The 17,616-nt window shown below is 38.9% G+C and overlaps 2 protein-coding genes across 5 annotated transcripts in view; both read left to right on the top strand.

Annotated features, from left to right (window-relative positions):
* Nucleotides 1–6,468, top strand: part of evlb (Enah/Vasp-like b) — a 30,471-nt gene extending 24,003 nt beyond the window's left edge. For 2 of the 3 annotated variants that reach the window (XM_067383370.1, XM_067383368.1), the window contains exons 4-13: nt 1,089–1,152; nt 3,014–3,099; nt 3,170–3,432; nt 4,423–4,523; nt 4,779–4,821; nt 4,917–4,950; nt 5,374–5,434; nt 5,513–5,573; nt 5,647–5,704; nt 5,784–6,468. In XM_067383370.1, coding sequence (XP_067239471.1) covers nt 1,089–1,152; nt 3,014–3,099; nt 3,170–3,432; nt 4,423–4,523; nt 4,779–4,821; nt 4,917–4,950; nt 5,374–5,434; nt 5,513–5,573; nt 5,647–5,704; nt 5,784–5,821 — 809 coding nt within the window. In that variant the 3' untranslated portion in view covers nt 5,822–6,468. The remainder of the gene's footprint in view (nt 1–1,088; nt 1,153–3,013; nt 3,100–3,169; nt 3,433–4,422; nt 4,524–4,778; nt 4,822–4,916; nt 4,951–5,373; nt 5,435–5,512; nt 5,574–5,646; nt 5,705–5,783) is intronic. The other variant, XM_067383369.1, reaches the window with a different exon arrangement.
* Nucleotides 6,469–8,087: 1,619 nt separating this feature from the next.
* Nucleotides 8,088–14,684, top strand: yy1b (YY1 transcription factor b). 2 transcript variants are annotated; one of them, XM_067383364.1, is made up of 6 exons: nt 8,088–8,823; nt 9,529–9,691; nt 11,056–11,100; nt 11,803–11,863; nt 11,946–12,104; nt 13,237–14,684. In XM_067383364.1, exons 1-6 carry the CDS (start codon nt 8,292–8,294, stop codon nt 13,417–13,419), a joined length of 1,143 nt encoding a protein of 380 aa, XP_067239465.1. In that variant the 5' UTR covers nt 8,088–8,291; the 3' UTR covers nt 13,420–14,684. The 2 variants fall into 2 exon arrangements, with proteins under 2 accessions (XP_067239465.1, XP_067239466.1); XM_067383365.1 differs by lacking the exon at nt 11,056–11,100 and having other exon boundaries at nt 8,089–8,823; nt 13,237–14,683.
* The last annotated feature ends 2,932 nt before the right edge of the window (nt 14,685–17,616 follow it).

Below are 17,616 nucleotides of genomic sequence, written 5' to 3'. Positions count from 1 at the left end.
GTGTGTGTGTGTTTGAATGAGTGTGTGTGTGTGTGTTTGAATGAGTGTGTGTGTGTGTGTGTGTTTGTTTGAGTGTGTGTGTGTGTGTTTGTTTGTGTGTGTGTGTGTGTGTGTGTTTGATTGAGTGTGTGTGTGTGTGTGTTTGAATGAGTGTGTGTGTGTGTGTTTGAATGAGTGTGTGTGTGTGTGTGTGTTTGAATGAGTGTGTGTGTGTGTGTGTTTGAATGAGTGTGTGTGTGTGTGTTTGAATGAGTGTGTGTGTGTGTTTGAATGAGTGTGTGTGTGTGTGTTTGAATGAGTGTGTGTGTGTGTGTGTGTTTGAATGAGTGTGTGTGTGTGTGTTTGAATGAGTGTGTGTGTGTGTGTGTGTTTGAATGAGTGTGTGTGTGTGTGTGTTTGAATGAGTGTGTGTGTGTGTGTGTTTGAATGAGTGTGTGTGTGTGTGTTTGAATGAGTGTGTGTGTGTGTGTGTGTTTGAATGAGTGTGTGTGTGTGTGTGTTTGAATGAGTGTGTGTGTGTGTGTGTGTTTGAATGAGTGTGTGTGTGTGTGTGTTTGAATGAGTGTGTGTGTGTGTGGCATCGGGTTCCAGTGTTTTCTTGAAACGTGATCTTGAGGAATCATTGCGTTATAGACGTGTTACAATATTTACCATGTTGATGACAGAGGATCTGCCCCAGATAGCATGTTTCTCCAGTGAGGTGTGTGTTTATAGTCAGGACGTCCTGATGACCCGGTCAGACTCGCTGGACGTCACCTGCCGTCCGGAACTGCATTCATTCATCAATGCTTTGGTGCTTCTTTCAAAAACATTAAAACATTTATTCCAAATTTGTGAGCGCTAGAAAACAACGAACACTTTAGTGAAGATGTGCTGCTGTCTGATCATCTTTCTTTGCCTCCTAAAAATGATGCTCTTTCTCAGTATTTTTGTCCTGTTTGTCCCAATGGAAACGAAAAATAATCTTGGTGTCCCTTTGAATGAAGTTCATTTTTCTGACTCCATTAGCAGATGAGCACAAACTCACTTCATTTTGACACACATGATGTTGCTGTTATATTTCTCACACTGTTGAGTGTCTCTTTCAGGTCCAGCTGTTCAGCGGCAGCTCCAGAACGGACCGAGCACAGAAGAACTGGAGGTGCAGAGAAGGTAAGACACACAAACACATGTAATATCTCCACTTAAATGACTTATATATTATATGATATTTACCAACGAGTCGTCAGTAGTTCAGTCTCACTTCCTGCTGAACCTATGTAGGTTTGTAAGTAATTTGCATAATCAGTGTTCCTCCTCGACTAAATTCAATTCCACCATCAGTTTTCACACTTTTGTGTGAAAAAAAGCTTCAGAAATGAAATATTTATTGTGCACTTGAGTTAGATGAACTGAATAAATTGTGTGTGAATCATTGATCTTGTGCTGCTCTGACTGACAGCTGCTGTGATTATAAAGAGAGAGCGGCGCTCGCTTTCTGTCATTCATTCACAAGAAAAGTTATTGTTTTTCAGGAGATTCTGTGAGTGTTTCATACTTCACATTGACAAAATGTGTTTTTAAACCTAGTTATTTTATAATGTTTAATATTTAGTCAAAAACGAAGTGAAAAACGATTAGAGGAAATGGCTGATATATGCGCAAATAAATGTTACTTTGTCGCCACCTGCTGGTTAAAGTGCTACTTATTGTCTTTTTTATTTTTAAATAAGTGTTTTCTATCTATTTCTAAAATAACCGTGCGTATAGTCCATCAAGAGCTGAGATTCAGATATGATAATGAGCATTTGGTTTCTGACCAATCAGAGCAGAGCAGCTCTAAGAGAGGCGGGGTTTAGAGAGACCGAATCCTCGATGGAAGCGTTTCAGACACTGAGAGAAAAGAGCTGATGCTGCAGTGGATATTATGAGAACATTAAAGTGTTTGTGACTTTAGATGAATGTAAATCTGTTGTAGGAGACTCTAAAATAGCATAACAGGACACTATAAATGATATGATGCAGTGAGTGAGGTCAGCCGCTCACATATAGACGCCCTCTGGTGGTCAGAGGAAGCATCAGCTGCATTATGATGCGTGTGAGCGTGCTGTGTCAGCTGTTCCACCGTCCCATCATGCATCTAGAACATTCCACCTCTCTCCGTGTGTCGAGCAGCTCTCAGCAGGATCTGTCATACGCTTCCCGCATCAAATCTGAGCGATTTTCGTCAGAAATCCTCCTGACCCATTATACTGATGCATTATGGGTCCCTCGAGTAAATTTTTAGTCATCAGGGATGCTGATTCTATTCGATAAAAGATTCTATTTCAGATAAATGCTGTTCTTTTGAACTTTCTGTTCATCAAAGAATCCTGAAAAATAAAATGTATCACAGTTTCCACACAAATATGACTGTTTTCAACATTGATAATAATCATAAATGTTTCTTGAGCAGCAAATCATCATATCAGAATGATTTCTGAAGGATCATGTGACACTGAAGACTGGAGTAATGATGCTGAAAATTCAGGAATAATTTACACTTTACTATATATTCACATAGAAAACAGCTGATTTACATTTTAATAATATTTCACAATTTTTACTGTAGTTTTTGAATATATTAAGTTTTATTATCAACATTGATAATAATCATAAATGTTTCTTGAGCAGCAAATCATCATGTTAGAATGATTTCTGAAGGATCATGTGACACTGAAGACTGGAGTAATGATGCTGAAAATTCAGCTTTGATCACAGGAATAAATTACTCTTTACTATATATTCACATAGAAAACAGCTGATTTACACTGGAATAATATTTCACAATTTTTACTGTATTTTTGATCAAATAAAAACTTTCAGAAACATTAAAAAGTCTTAATTATTCTAAACTTTTGAATCCATATGAATTGTTCTTGGCACAATGCAGTTTAATGATTTCTCTGAACACAGGAATTGATTGTAAAAAATCACCTGACTCGCATCAGTGTGTGTGACTCTGTGTGCAGTGCATGATGGGTAACATGTGCAGTGTTGTGGGTCTCTGCAGGCAGATGGAGATGCAGCAGCAGCAGATGCAGGCGCACATTGAGCGGGAGAGACGATCGTCCAACTCAGGTAAGACGTGAACACTCCTGACCGGCACAGAATGAAGTTTGCGTCACTGACGGTGTTGTTTTTCCCACAGGTTCTCCGTTTCAGGGTCACCCCGCGGTGCTGTCCGTAGCTCCTCCCACTGTCGCGCCTCCTCCTCTGTTGATGGGCGGTCCGTGTCCTCCTCCTCCTCCCCCGCCCGGCCCTCCGCCCCCCTCCGCCGGAGCTCCGCCTCCTCCCCCGCCCCCTTTACCCGTGGGTGGATACGGGGGCCCCGGGGCCTCGCAGGACGACGGTCAGGGCCCCACCGGCCTCGCCGCCATGATCGCCGGAGCCAAACTGCGGCGCGTGCAAAGGGTCTGTCCGAAACTCCACGCCTTCCTCATTCATCGATGGAGTCTTTCCAATGCACAAAAGCTTCAAAAGATGCTCTTATGTGTTTTTGGGGACGTTTTCATCCACTATGGGGTGTTTTTGAGTCTTAATTTGGCCACAACTTCCTCTCTTTCTTTGATACAAATGCTTTGAAAATTTTCAAAATCTCAAAAATACACTGTGGGCAAATTCACTACCCTTTCGTTATGTTCGTAAATGAAAGCATCCACTAAATTAAACTGCTGTAAAAATGTATCAGATCAATATTTTTTTAAATTTTTTTTTGCATAAATCTGTCAATCAACCTCAGTCCTGATCAAAACTACTAATTTTTTTTTTTTTTAAATCCAGGATTTTTACTTTTTTAATGTCAAGTTTATAAATGATGTCACTGATTTGGGGAAAAAAAGACAGAACATGACTTATTTTCAATATAAAAATTTGTGTACTGGATTTTTTTTTGTCAAAGATTAGTAACAACATTGTTTTTGATGCATTGTTAGTTTTTGTGCAGCATCAGATTTTAATTTTTTCTCCCTCATTTATTGTTCGTGGCTGTTTTTGCCCCATTGACTTCCATTATAATGACATTTTTTGATTGCAAAGCCATGACACCATATGCAGTCTTGAATGATGGTGGTTTTCCCTGTTGGGAAGAGGTAAAATTTGTATTTTTTACACTTGATCACCAGGTGGCACCATTAACCCTTTAGATAGTCCTGTGCAAAAAAAGCTTAGTTTCTGGCTTTTATATAGAGTTATATGGAGTATAACAGTGTGTGTGTGTGTGTGTGAGAGAGTGAGAGAGAGACCTTTTTGAACAATACACAAGGGTTAAAGGTTATTTCTTCAATGGCATCACTGCGAAAAATCCCTTTATTTTTAAGTGTAGATCCATTTTATTTCATTTTGCATGAAAAAATCTACATAAAAAGAGCAAATAATTGAGATTAAAGCATCGTGTGTCCGCAGCCCGAGGAAAACTCTGCTTCCGGTGCCAAAAACGAAGCCAACCGGACGAGTGGAGGAAGTGGAGGACTGATGGAGGAAATGAACGCGCTGCTCGCGCGGAGGTGGGGAGAGACGCACACCGACACAATTAAAGCTGAGGTTCTGTCCTGACCAGCTGTGACTGCGATGATTGACAGGTCACTGCCGGGTAGCTCCGCCCACTGTCGCATCTCACTGATCCAGACATCAAATGTGTTCTGATTGGCTGCGATTGAGTCACGCTGCCCCTGTTAACTTCACATCACACCTGGTTTAGACAGTATCACAGTGTATTTTACCTTCAAAGCGACACACACTTTATTTATCTCACACCACAGGCGGAAAGCAGCAGATGAGAAGAGAGACGGAGAAAGCCAAAACGTGAGGTTTTTTTTTTGATTGAAATATTAATATTGGGCTGTTCTAGTTGTCAGCTGATGTTTGTTGTTGCCGTGAATGATTCTAATGTCTTTCAGGATGATCCGAACTCCCGTGGGCAGAACGCCGCAGGTACCGTCAGCGTCATCTTTGTGTATTGAACCCAATGAAACCCATCAGTGCCAGTAGAACTTAGATGTGATTGAGCAGCTTCTTCACTGGCATCGATGGCTCAAAGATCCACAGAATCTGTCCAATGCACAAAAGTTGAAAAAGGTTCTTTAGATTAGATTATTAAAATGTCCATTAAACTAAGAAAAAATGGCTATTTCAAGAACTGATCTTTGAAAATGTTTGCTGGGGATCCAAAAATGGTTCTTCTACGAAATGTTTTAAAACAAACCCTTTAGAACCCATCCATCGCTTAACAGATTCTTTAGATTATTCAAATGTTCATTAAACTAAGAAAAAATGGTTCTTCTGTGGCTCATTCTGTGAAGACCTTCTTCTGGAAGCTTTATTCGAGTGTCTAAGCGTTTGTTGTTTGGTCTGCAGACGGCGTGAAGAAGCCGTGGGACCGAGCAAACTCAGCAGAGAGATCATCGCTGGTGTCCAGGTGAGCGCAGAAACATTCACCGAGACGCACTAACACTTCTCGATCACGTCATCTGAACTGTGTCCGTCCGCTCCGCAGGGTTCGACCCGTGGGAAGCGTCGGTGACGCAGACGCCTTAGACTTCGACAGAATGAAGCAGGTAAAGATCCGTCCGTCAAACGCTCACACGTCTTCCAGTGTGCTTCCGCTCAAACACTTCTTCTCCCCGACAGGAGATCCTGGAAGAAGTCGTTCGTGAATTGCACAAGGTGAAGGATGAGATCATTGATGGTACGTTGTGCTCCAGTCTTTCAGTGTTTCATTGGGCGATGCGGTCACATGACGTGCTCACGCTCCGTCTTGTTTCCAGCCATTAGACATGAACTCAGTAGAATCAGCACGACATAATGTCCATGTTTCCGAGAGCCAAACCCGGGCAGAAGCTGCTGTAGCCGACGAGGGACGCCGCCGGACGTTACAGCCGTATTAAAGCCCTCAGACTCCGGCTCTAACACGTCTGGAACGCCGCAGGATCCCGAGCTTTGAACGGAGGACTCTTGCACTGACCTGCTGTTTCTGGTAGAAGTGGATCTTTTCAAAGTCTTTTGCAGAAACTGAAGAAAATAGAAGAAACATCACAAATGTGTTTTTATGAGGTGTTCTTTTCATTTTGTCTGCATCATTATTGTTATTATTATTATTATTTTTATTATTATAGTTGTAGTAGTATTAGTGTTTTCATGTAGGTAGACGTAGGAATGAATAAAAATGATAATAATAATAATAATTGCACATCACTTTTATATTTTTATTGCTGTTAATCTTCCTTTCATCATTTCTCGTTACCTCTCAGAGCATTTTTTAAGAGTTTTTTTTTTTATCCTTTTTGCCATAAAACATGTATTTAATCACCAAACGAGAGGTTTTGTGAAGGATCTCAACGATTATTTCCGTCTAATGAACAAACACCGGAGTATTTGTGATCATGTTGTTAATAAAATGTTTATTGGCTGCAAGGATATGGTGAAGTATTGTTCTGTTTTATGATTTCTCTTTTTGACCAAGTGCTTCCTGGTTTGAGAAAAAAAAAAAAAAAAAAAAGAGTAAATAAATAAAAGATATACATGACATTTAAAAAGAAGTGAAATAAAACTGTGAAGGATGTGTTGGATGAACGAGAAGTGTGAGTGTTTATTTGTGCTGATCATATGAAGAATAATGTTCAGATATTCTACAAATAAAACAAATAAATTGTGATCATCTGCAGAGAAAGCGATATTCATAAATGACAGAAAAACACCCGTGTCTGTTTCTGGTGACATTGCAAAATATAAACTACTAAATCAGGACATTTATTAAAATATTAATATGATTTTATAAAAAAAAAAATCACTTTTATTCAACTAAATATTCAACTATTTAAATCTGGATTTTAAAATAATTATATTTTTATAATAATAATATACGTTTCTGGTGACATTTTATTTTTTGTTTACAAAATATAAACTACTAAATCAGGACATTTATTAAAATATTAATATGATTATATTAAAAAATATTCACTTTTATTCAACTAAATATTAAACTAAACTATTTAAATCTGGATTTTAAAATAATAATATTTATTTAATAATAATATAATAAGTTCCTGGTGACATTAATTTTCAGTTTAGAAATTATTTATATGACAAACCCTCCCAAAATAAATAAATAAATAAATACATAAATAAATAAATAAATAAAATCATTTTAATATATTCAAACAACTCAATGTGTATTCAACGTAATTGTTTATTTAATCAGGGATAATACACATTAATTATACATGGAAATAGAAGTACAATAATAGAAAAATAAAGAAAATAATTTTCATCCGTTTGTTAATATACAGTGAAAATTTGTATTTTAAAATAAAAATATTTTCATGATTATAGCCTATATATATATATATATATATATATTTATTTTTATATATATATATATATATATATATACACTCACACACTCAATAAGTTTCTGGTGACATTTTATTTTTTGTTTAAAACCCACAACATTTTAAAATATAAACATAACTAAATCAGGACATTTATTAAAATATTAATATAATTTTATTTAAAAATATTCACTGTTATTGAACTAAATATTCAACTATTTAAATCTGGATTTTAAAATAATATTTACTTAATAATAATAATAATAATAATAATATAAGTTTCTGGTGACCTTAATTTTGAGTTTAGAAATGATTTATATGACAAAAAACCCACAAAAAAGTAAAAATAATAATAATAATAATCAAAATCATATTTTAATACATTCAAACTCTGTGTATTTAACTTAATTGTTTATTTATTTAATCAGGGACAATACACATTAATATTACATAGAAATAGAAGTACAATAATAGAAAAAATAAAGAACATTTTCATCTGTCTGTTAATATACAGTGAAAATTTGGATTTTAAAATAAAAATAATTTCATGATTATATATATATATATATATATATATATATATATATATATATATATATATATATATATATGATGTATTTATTTTCACACACACATTATAAAAAATAACAAAACAATTATGTTGTATTTACGCAGATACAGCCAATAATGTTTCCTCTGCGCGTGTCCGCCCGCGCACGCCCGACCGTCCCCTCCTCTCGCGAGATTTGGAAGTGGAGCGTAGTGGCGACGTGAATTCATGTGAGAAGTGGAGAGTTATTTGTATTATCGGAGAGTGTGTGTGCGCGCGCTGTGCGGGTATCAGGGGGTGTGTGTGTGTGTGTGTTTGCGGGGCAGCGAGCGAGCGTTCCGTGCGTGCGTTTGTTTAACGCAGCAGCAAAGGCGAGCGAGCTGGCGGACTTCAACATGGCATCCGGCGAAACGCTGTATATCGAGACGGACGGCTCGGAGATGCCCGCGGAGATCGTGGAGCTGCACGAGATCGAGGTGGAAACGATCCCCGTGGAAACCATCGAGACGACGGTGGTCGGCGGGGACGATGACGACGAGCACCAGCCCATGATCGCGCTGCAGCCGCTGGTGACGGACGACCCGAGTCAGGTCCATCACCATCAGGAGGTGATCCTGGTCCAGACCCGGGAGGAGGTGGTCGGCGGGGACGACTCGGATCTCCGGGCGGACGACGGCTTCGAGGACCAGATCCTCATCCCGGTGCCCGCGCCCGGCGCCGAGGACGAGTACATCGGGCAGACTCTGATGACAGTCGCGGGGAAGAGCTCCATGGGGCGGATGGGCAAGAAATCAGCCTCGGGGGGCAAGAAAGCGGGCAAAAAGAGCTACCTGAGCGCGGCGGAGGCAACCGGGAGGAAATGGGAGCAGAAGCAGGTTCAGATCAAGACTCTGGAGGGCGAGTTCTCCGTCACGATGTGGGCATCGGGTGAGTGAGTCTCTTTCTCCGGTATGTCGCTTGCTCGGAGTCCCGGGCCCTCGGCAGGGCGTTGTCCGTCCGCAGCACGTCCAGTTCCGCGGTAGATCCTTTTCGCGAGATGTCTTCGCACCGAGAACGCGGGCGCATCGGTCCGGTGTTTTTGTTTTGAACGGAGGCCATGTTTTTAGCTGTCGATGGGCGCCGCCATGTTCCCCGAGTCCAGTATGGCGGCCCGAAAAGATGGCGACGGTGCTGCGGGTTGAAGATGGCGCGAGCGCGCTGCAGATGCTGAGTGTAGGCCGCGCGAGCTGCGGCTCCAGGAGACCGTTAAAGACCGTTAAACTGTCGCGCGGTTTGAATTTCAGATTCGGCGGGCTGCGGGCGCGCCACTTTGGATTTAAATATCTGACAAGGTTTGACGGTTGATTATTATAATTATTTTTTTATAACATTTGGACTTGAAACGAGCTGTGAAGACCGAACCACCGGCTGTGTGTCTGTTAACTATCTCTGTTAAATGATTCAGATTTCTATCAGAAATAATCGCGCGCTTGTGTTTATTTGGATTTTATTTGTTGTTTGTTTAAAAGTGTTGTTTTTCGCTCGAAGGACCCGGATGTCGCTGAGGTCGTTCGCTCCGTGTGGAAGAAATAGCGTATCGTTTCCTCGACACGGACTCAATTGAACGCGTGTGTGATTTGGTGTGTGTTTCAGATGACAAGAAGGACATCGATCATGAGACGGTGGTGGAGGAGCAGATCATCGGGGAAAACTCTCCTCCGGATTATTCCGAATACATGACGGGAAAGAAGCTCCCGCCCGGAGGAATCCCGGGAATCGACCTGTCGGACCCGAAACAGCTGGCAGAGTTCGCCAGGTCAGTCAGAGACACTCCCTATTACTGCTGAATGAAATCATAAGATACATTTTTTGTCTTTAAAGGAAACCTAATTGTGTATATCAGTGTCAGAAATGAATCTGGACTCTGAGGCGAAGTGCTTCTGATATTAAAATATGGGTAGAAAAGCCAGTAAATATTTAGAATTGATGTATAATGTGTTTGTATTTAAACTAGGGCTGGGTATTGCCACAATTTTCACAATACGATTCGATGAACTATGCTTTCAATTCGATTACGATTATTTTGAATGTAGTATTTCAGTTTCAGTACATGGCAAATTTTCTAGAGGAAAGAAATCTCTCAATTAATGCTGTAAACTAACACGAAAGTCAGCTGGTACTACTATAATAATACTGAAGGTTAAATTAACTTGTATACAAACACTTAAATTACACTCAGTGATGTTTTTATTATAAATAAAGTTTAGAATTACATAATCATATTTCTACTCCAATTCGTTTTTTTTTTTTTTTTTTTTTAATCGCAGCTGTCATAACTGATTTATTCAAACATGCATTAAATATTGAAGAACATTAAAAATGTTGTACTGTATATTTTAACATGCCTTCAGATGTTCATGTTTATTTCGCTGTAACTGGTATTAAAGCGGAGGAGAGGATGATCACATGCTTCTCTTTAACTGAGGCGCTAAAGCGATCCGTCACGCCACATTAAACAGCGCCGAAATGGTATTTATTTTCTGAATCTCATAAGATGGACGTCATTTGAAATCTGAGACTTTGTTTCATATCAAAAGTAACAAAGATTATTGTGATTTATTGGATGGGAGGAGCTACATATTCTGCTCATTCATCAACTGAAAACAGACTAGACTAATCGATTCTTGGGATTTAAGAATCGATATCGGTTCGTAAAAATGAGAATCGTTTAAAATCGAGAAATCAATATTTTTTTACCCAGCCCTAATATAAACACAGATCATGTATTTGCTGTCAGATGTGAGTCTTATGACGCTTTCCAGTCATGTGAGCTTGTGATCTCTGTGGATGCAGTTTCAGTTTTCTTACTGTGAAAATCTTTCATGTTTATTATCTCTTTGAAAAATATGCCTTTTTTGTTCATTTGTTGATTATTAAGCTTCAGTATCAATAACAGCACATCAGTAATGCAGTGAATGACATTAGTGATTGACTGATATTGCTTTTTTTTATTATTTTAACCAATAACGATTATAAAAAAAATGTTTAAATATTGGGAAAAATATCGGTAAAACCGATTATCGGTCGATCTCTAATGACATTGGTCTTCTGAGATGCTGCTGGTTTGGACGCACCATGTTTTGACGTGACATTTACTATGTTAGTTGTTTTATTTCTCAGCCCCTTCAATAACAGTGGCGGTCATTTTGCTCGTAATCCCGTTCGGTAAGTCTAAGATTGGAGAATAACGTTACACTGGTCACATGAGGGGCTTTTTATTGGTCACTATAGAGTGTCACTGGGTAGCTGCATCGAGAAAGGGTGGAAGTGTTCTGAACCGGGCCTAAAATTAACAATCCCCAGTTTTATGAAATCTAACAATGCGATGTTGTGAGAACATGAACATGAACGATGCTCAGGACAGTTGATTGGCCAGTGCTGCATCGTCACAAAAGTTTAAGCCTTGCCAATTTAAATATTAAAATGCAAAAAGACACGAAAGGGAACTCAATTAGTTACTCACACGCTGTGCGCACCCAGAAATCTGCGTCTCAGACAGCACACGAATACTGAACTGAGTTCTCTTTCACTTCGTCTTTTGCTTGAACAAACATATTCAAACACAATTGTCATGTTTTGGCAAATATCCTGCTAAACATAGTCATGTCTTAACTGAGCGTATACAGTTCAGTATATTGGATTGGCTCATTCGCTCTTAAAGTGACAGCAGCCTAATATTCCTGCTTTTTCATGTAACTAAACAACAATAAATTTATGTCCAGTAAAGTCACCGGCCATTGGCAGGTGTGGCAAAAAGTTTTTTTAGGTCCTGGTTCTGAATAGAATGACACACAAATATAATGATACACAGAGCATTCTGGGTAATTCTGTGATATCTGAGCACTAATCGTCATTGTGTTCATTTAGAATGAAGCCGAGGAAGATCAAGGAGGACGATGCGCCTAGAACGATAGCCTGTCCACACAAGGTGAGCGGATCGACCCGTCAGTTTTCACCCGTTTAAGACTTGCCGTGTCCAACCCAGTGTTTCTGTGCTGTGTTTCTGACAGGGCTGCACTAAAATGTTCAGGGATAATTCAGCCATGAGGAAGCACCTTCACACTCACGGCCCGCGGGTTCACGTGTGCGCCGAGTGCGGAAAGGCCTTTGTGGAGAGCTCCAAATTAAAGCGCCATCAGCTGGTTCACACTGGAGAGAAACCTTTCCAGGTACATTTACATTTATGCATTTGGCAGACGCTTTTATCCAAAGCGTCAATAAACATTCTTTATTCTATATCAGAAACTGTTGACTCAATGTAAAACACATTTAGTGTCAGTGTTTTTAAACATGCGGTTTGTGTTATTTTGTCCTGTTTAATGCAATTGCTCATCTGTCATTGCAACATTAACACTGAGTGCGTTTACATGCACGTTCTTAACCTGATTAAACGTTTTAAAGGGTTAGTTCACCCAAAAATGACATTTCTGTCATTAATTACTCTCCCTCGTGTCGTTCCACACCCGTAAGACCTTCGTTCATCTTCTGAACACAAATTAAGATATTTTTGATGAAATCTGAGAGACTCGTCCATAGACGGCAATATAATCAAAACTTTCAAGGTCCAGAAAGGAACTAAAGACATCATTAAAACAGTCATCTGACTGCAGTGGTTCAACCTTAATATTATGAAGAGACGAGAATACTTCTTGTGCGCAAAAACAAAACAAAAATAACCACTTTATTCACTGTTCTACACCCGTAAGACCTTCATTCATCTTCAGAGCACAAATTAAGATATTTTTGATGAAATCCGATGAGGCCTGCATAGCCAGCAAAGCTTCCTGAAGCAGTGTTTTGAAATCGGCCATCACTATAAGTCGTTATGTATTTTTTATATTCTCGTGGCTTTATAATATTAATATTGAACCACTGTACTCACATGAACTGATTTAAATATGTTTTTAGTACATTAATGGATCTTGAGAGAGGAAATGTCATTGCTGGCTATGCATCGGATTTCATCAAAAATATCTTAATTTGTGTTCTGAAGATGAACGAAGGTCTTACGGGTGTGGAACAGCATGAGGGAGAGGAATTAATGACATTATTTTCATTTTTGGGTGAACTAACCCTTTAAGATTGAATGTCGACTGTTTTAACTTAATTTCTGATCAGATGTCACATGTTTTATGTCATCAGCGTATGGGTGTGTATGTAAACGCGCTCACTGTCGTTTTCCTGTTCATTACGGTGAATCTGCTTTGATTTAGTTTCATATTGTATAAAACTCCAATAGAAATAAGGCTGACTCGAGTTTCCCAGACTGACTCTAACCGTCCTGTCCTTCTCTCCGTCTAGTGTACGTTCGAGGGCTGCGGGAAGCGTTTCTCTCTGGACTTTAATCTCCGGACACACGTCCGAATTCACACCGGGGACCGGCCCTACGTTTGCCCGTTCGACGGCTGCAATAAAAAGTTTGCTCAGTCCACCAACCTCAAATCACACATTCTGACACACGCGAAAGCCAAAAACAACCAATGAACCCTTGCGCCGCGCTGTGTCCTAAAGCCCTGACGCTCAAAGCATCTTAACACTGGAGACACGAGCTCTAGTCCTCTCACGAGGACCCAAAGGAACCGCCATGACTGTAAAAGACTAAAAAAGAGAAACGTTCAGAACCCCCGCATTCAAATCGATCTCAAACTTCCTGAACGTTCGGGACGCGGCGGAGCTCCTGAAACCCGTCGACGGATGATGCTTTTTACCACGACAAACGAGAACATCGGGACTGTTGCTTAATTTTTTCCACTTTTACGTCAGTCTCTCTGGTCTTCATAGATATATAGCTTTTAATTTTCTATTTCTCCAAGTGTGCATATTGTACACTTATTTTTGGGATATGCTTCGTAATGCTACCTGTGATCATTAATTATCCCTGAGAGTTTGACACGTTCTTCACTGAAATGAGTTACTGTAAACGAAGTGTACATTTCCTTTTCCTGTCTTCTCTTCCTCTGTTGTTTGGTATGGTTGTAATGGAAGCGTTTAATAATCTGGTGTACGTGTGCCGAACGAGATCATGTAGTTTTCCTGCTTTAGTCATGAGTTGTTTTGTCCTCTGTCGTACCACAGTGGGAAGGACGATTTAGTTCACTTAAACGCACCGGTCCGTTTCACCGCGGTAAACTGCAGTGTTACCTGTCCTTTCTTTTCTTTGTTAGAATGTATTGTGAAGGTCTAAACCATGAACTATCCTTTGTTAATATTTACACCTATATTTACACCTCATCTGTATTTCAGCAAACTACAATTAAAGAGGGGAAAAACCATTTGGTTTCATGGAATCAAACTGACATTAATGAACTTTACAGTCAGCAAACATCCGCTGCTTGTGTTCAGTGTGGATTTTGTATTATTTATATACCTTTTTTCTTTTGAATTCTCTTTTTTAAATATTTATTTTTGCCATTTTATTAGTTGAACAAATTTGCTTTTGTTTTAATAATTCAACTTAAACTTATTTCAGATGACCATTTCTAGTTTGATTTCATATTTTCATGACCAAAAAATAACTGTTTAGGATTTATTTTGAAACCGTTTTCACTCAGAAATTGTTAGTAAATGTTACTAAGGGTTACAAAGAAACTACAAGTAACACTGAAATTGTTTTTGTTCTATTTAGAAAAAAAGTGTATATTTTTAGTTAAACTAATTTTGAAGTGAAATCAATAGATATAATATTGAAGATTCAGTCAGTTTTCTTCTTGTTTGCAGTTAAATTTAATTTGAAATTGAACTAATCCTTTTCCTGATCATTTACTCTCCTCCATGTCATCCAAGATGTTCATGTCTTTCTTCAGTTTTTGAGGAAAACATTCCAGGATTTTTTCCATATACTGGACTTCACTGGGGTTCAACGGGTTGAAGGTCCAAATGTCAGTTTCAGTGCAGCTTCAAAGAGCTCTACATGATCCCAGACGAGGAATAAGAGTCTGATCTAGAGAAACCATCAGACATTTACTAAAAAAAAAAAAAAAAATAATTTTATGCGTTTTAACAATAAATGCTCATCTTGAACTAGCTCTCTTCTTCTTCTCTTTGAATTCCAGCAGTGTAGACGCTGCTAAATGTATTACTGCCCTCCACAGGTCAAAGTTTGAACTAATTGTTATATACTTGCACTAGCATATTGAATATGACAATTTAGTTCAAACTTTGACCTGTGGAGGGCAGTAATACACTTAACAGTGTCTACACAGCTGGAATTCAAATAGAGAAGAAGAGAGCTAGTTCAAGATGAGCATTTATTGTTAAAACACATAAAATTATTATAATTTTTTTTTTTTTTTTTTTTTTTTTTTAGTAAATGTCCGATGGTTTCTCTAGATAAGACTCTTATTCCTCGTCTGGGATCATGTAGAGCTCTTTGAAGCTGCACTGAAACTGACATTTGGACCTTCAACCCGTTGAACCCCAGTGAAGTCCACTATATGGAGAACAATCCTGGAATGATTTCCTACATTTCTTTTCCACTGAAGAAAGAAAGACATGAACATCTTGGATGACATGGAGGTGAGCAAATTATCAGGAAAAGTTTATTTAAAAGTGAACTAATCCTTTAATATGATTCTATATATACATCACCAGCTGATTCAAACACAGACATAATCGAGGAAAGCTTCTGATATGAAGAATGATGTTCAGACATTAATAAAGAGTGACTAGAGGGTCCAAATAATTGCTGGCTCATAGAAAGAGCTCATAAACTAGTCGTGAAGTCTAGTGTGTGTTGACCTCTAGTGGTCAGGCTGGTAATGACTCGATCATCAGTCCAATTCATCACCATCAGGGCAGGTCATTTAAATATCAGCTCCCTTAATGGTTTTTTAATGTTTCTCCATGACAATATTACTGATGAAACTCAGAGTATCTGATGCTCTTTCAAGTGATCGTCTGCTCTGCTTCTGAAGAGAACCAGCTTTAATTAGCCAAGATTAATAGTTTGAGATCCTGAAGACCAAACGCTGCAACTGCTTCACATCCAGTGCTGAACACACACACACACACACACTCTGATGTAAGTACACAAACAGCTCCAGTGTGTTGATCACAGTGCTTTATAATAACAGTGATTCTGTGTTTACTGCAGTCATTTCTGCATTTGTAATAACTAATACCAGATCGCATACAAACTAGTTCATTCAGAAAGTCCAGCGAACAGAACGTTCTGTCAAAGTAACGAACAAACGTTCTTTCTCATCATTCGTGGAGTGTTTTTGATGCATCTGAAGAAGAAATGGATGTTCAGAGATCTGCAGATGTTTGGATGATGGTCTGGATTCATCAAACTGATGAAATGATTGGAAAATTATTTTTATTCATATTTGAGGTGTTCCTTTCAAACTCAGCTGCAGTTTTAAAAGCTTTTTAATGTCACAGGTGACGTGTGTGTGTCTGTTCACATCTGGATCACTGATGGAAGTGATTGGTTGCTCTTGACTGTCGAAGGCGAAGGGCTGCTTGATATGCAGCTGCTGTCAGTCGAGTTTATTCAGATGCGCTGAAGCTTCTCCATCTATCTTCTTCTGCAGGGATTTGTGTTGAAAATGATGTTCTCCGCAGGGACATTTACCCGTTAGATGCATTAATAATTTTTGCAATGCATGTGCATTCAGAAGCACGTGTGTGATGAGGAATCATCTGTGTCTTTGCTGCGAGCTCTGCTGCATTTCAGATGGGATTTTACATGCAGAAATATGTTGCCAAGGTAACTGAGACATGCAGAGCTGCACGCAGATATTCCACGGAGGCGTCAGGAGCGCTAAAAAAAACCTGCATAGAGCTCGATCAGATCGATCTATCATTGATGAGAGCATCAGCTGCTGGTGTAATGATGCTGGACAATTAACACGTTCCTTATCACACAAACCCACGGGAAATATTCCATTCTGTCTCAAAGTGCTGTGATTAATGATGCCACTGTCTGATGAATACTTGACTGCTGAATGTTTAGACAGTGTCAGTGTTAGTCGAGGCCTCGTCTGATGAAGAATCCACATCTTCTGTACAGCTGCTCATGGAGGCTGCTGGCAGGTTCTTCCATGCTGATCTTTTGTGGCATCAGCCCTTTCACACAGTAAACGACACAGAAAAACAAACCCAGCTGTGATCGGTCGGCCGTCTCTACCTGTCTGGACAGATCAATGCCAGAATGAGCGGCAAAATAACTCAGACTTTATGCTGATAGTCAGAAGTCTGACAAAACAACATCCAGACATTACGGGAAAATTTCTTTTGAATGTTCTAGTAACATTTATAAAACGTTAGACAAACGTTATGGGAACGTTTCTTTTGAATGTTCTAGTAACATTTATAAATGTTAGACAAACGTTATGGGAACGTTTCTTTTGAATGTTCTAGTAACATTTATAAAACGTTAGACAAACGTTATGGGAACGTTTCTTTTGAATGTTCTAGTAACATTTATAAAACGTTAGACAAACGTTATGGGAACGTTTCTTTTGAATGTTCTAGTAACATTTATAAATGTTAGACAAACGTTATGGGAACATTTCTTTTGAATGTTCTAGTAACATTTATAAAACGTTAGACAAACATTATGGGAATGATTCTTTTGAATTTTCTAGTAACATTTATACAACGTTAGACAAACGTTATGGGAATGTTTCTTTTGAATGTTCTAGTAACATTTATACAACGTTAGACAAACGTTATGGG

Source organism: Chanodichthys erythropterus, chromosome 4, assembly GCF_024489055.1.
Source record: "Chanodichthys erythropterus isolate Z2021 chromosome 4, ASM2448905v1, whole genome shotgun sequence".
NCBI lineage: Eukaryota > Metazoa > Chordata > Actinopteri > Cypriniformes > Xenocyprididae > Chanodichthys > Chanodichthys erythropterus.
This window is presented reverse-complemented; position numbering and strand designations above follow the sequence as displayed.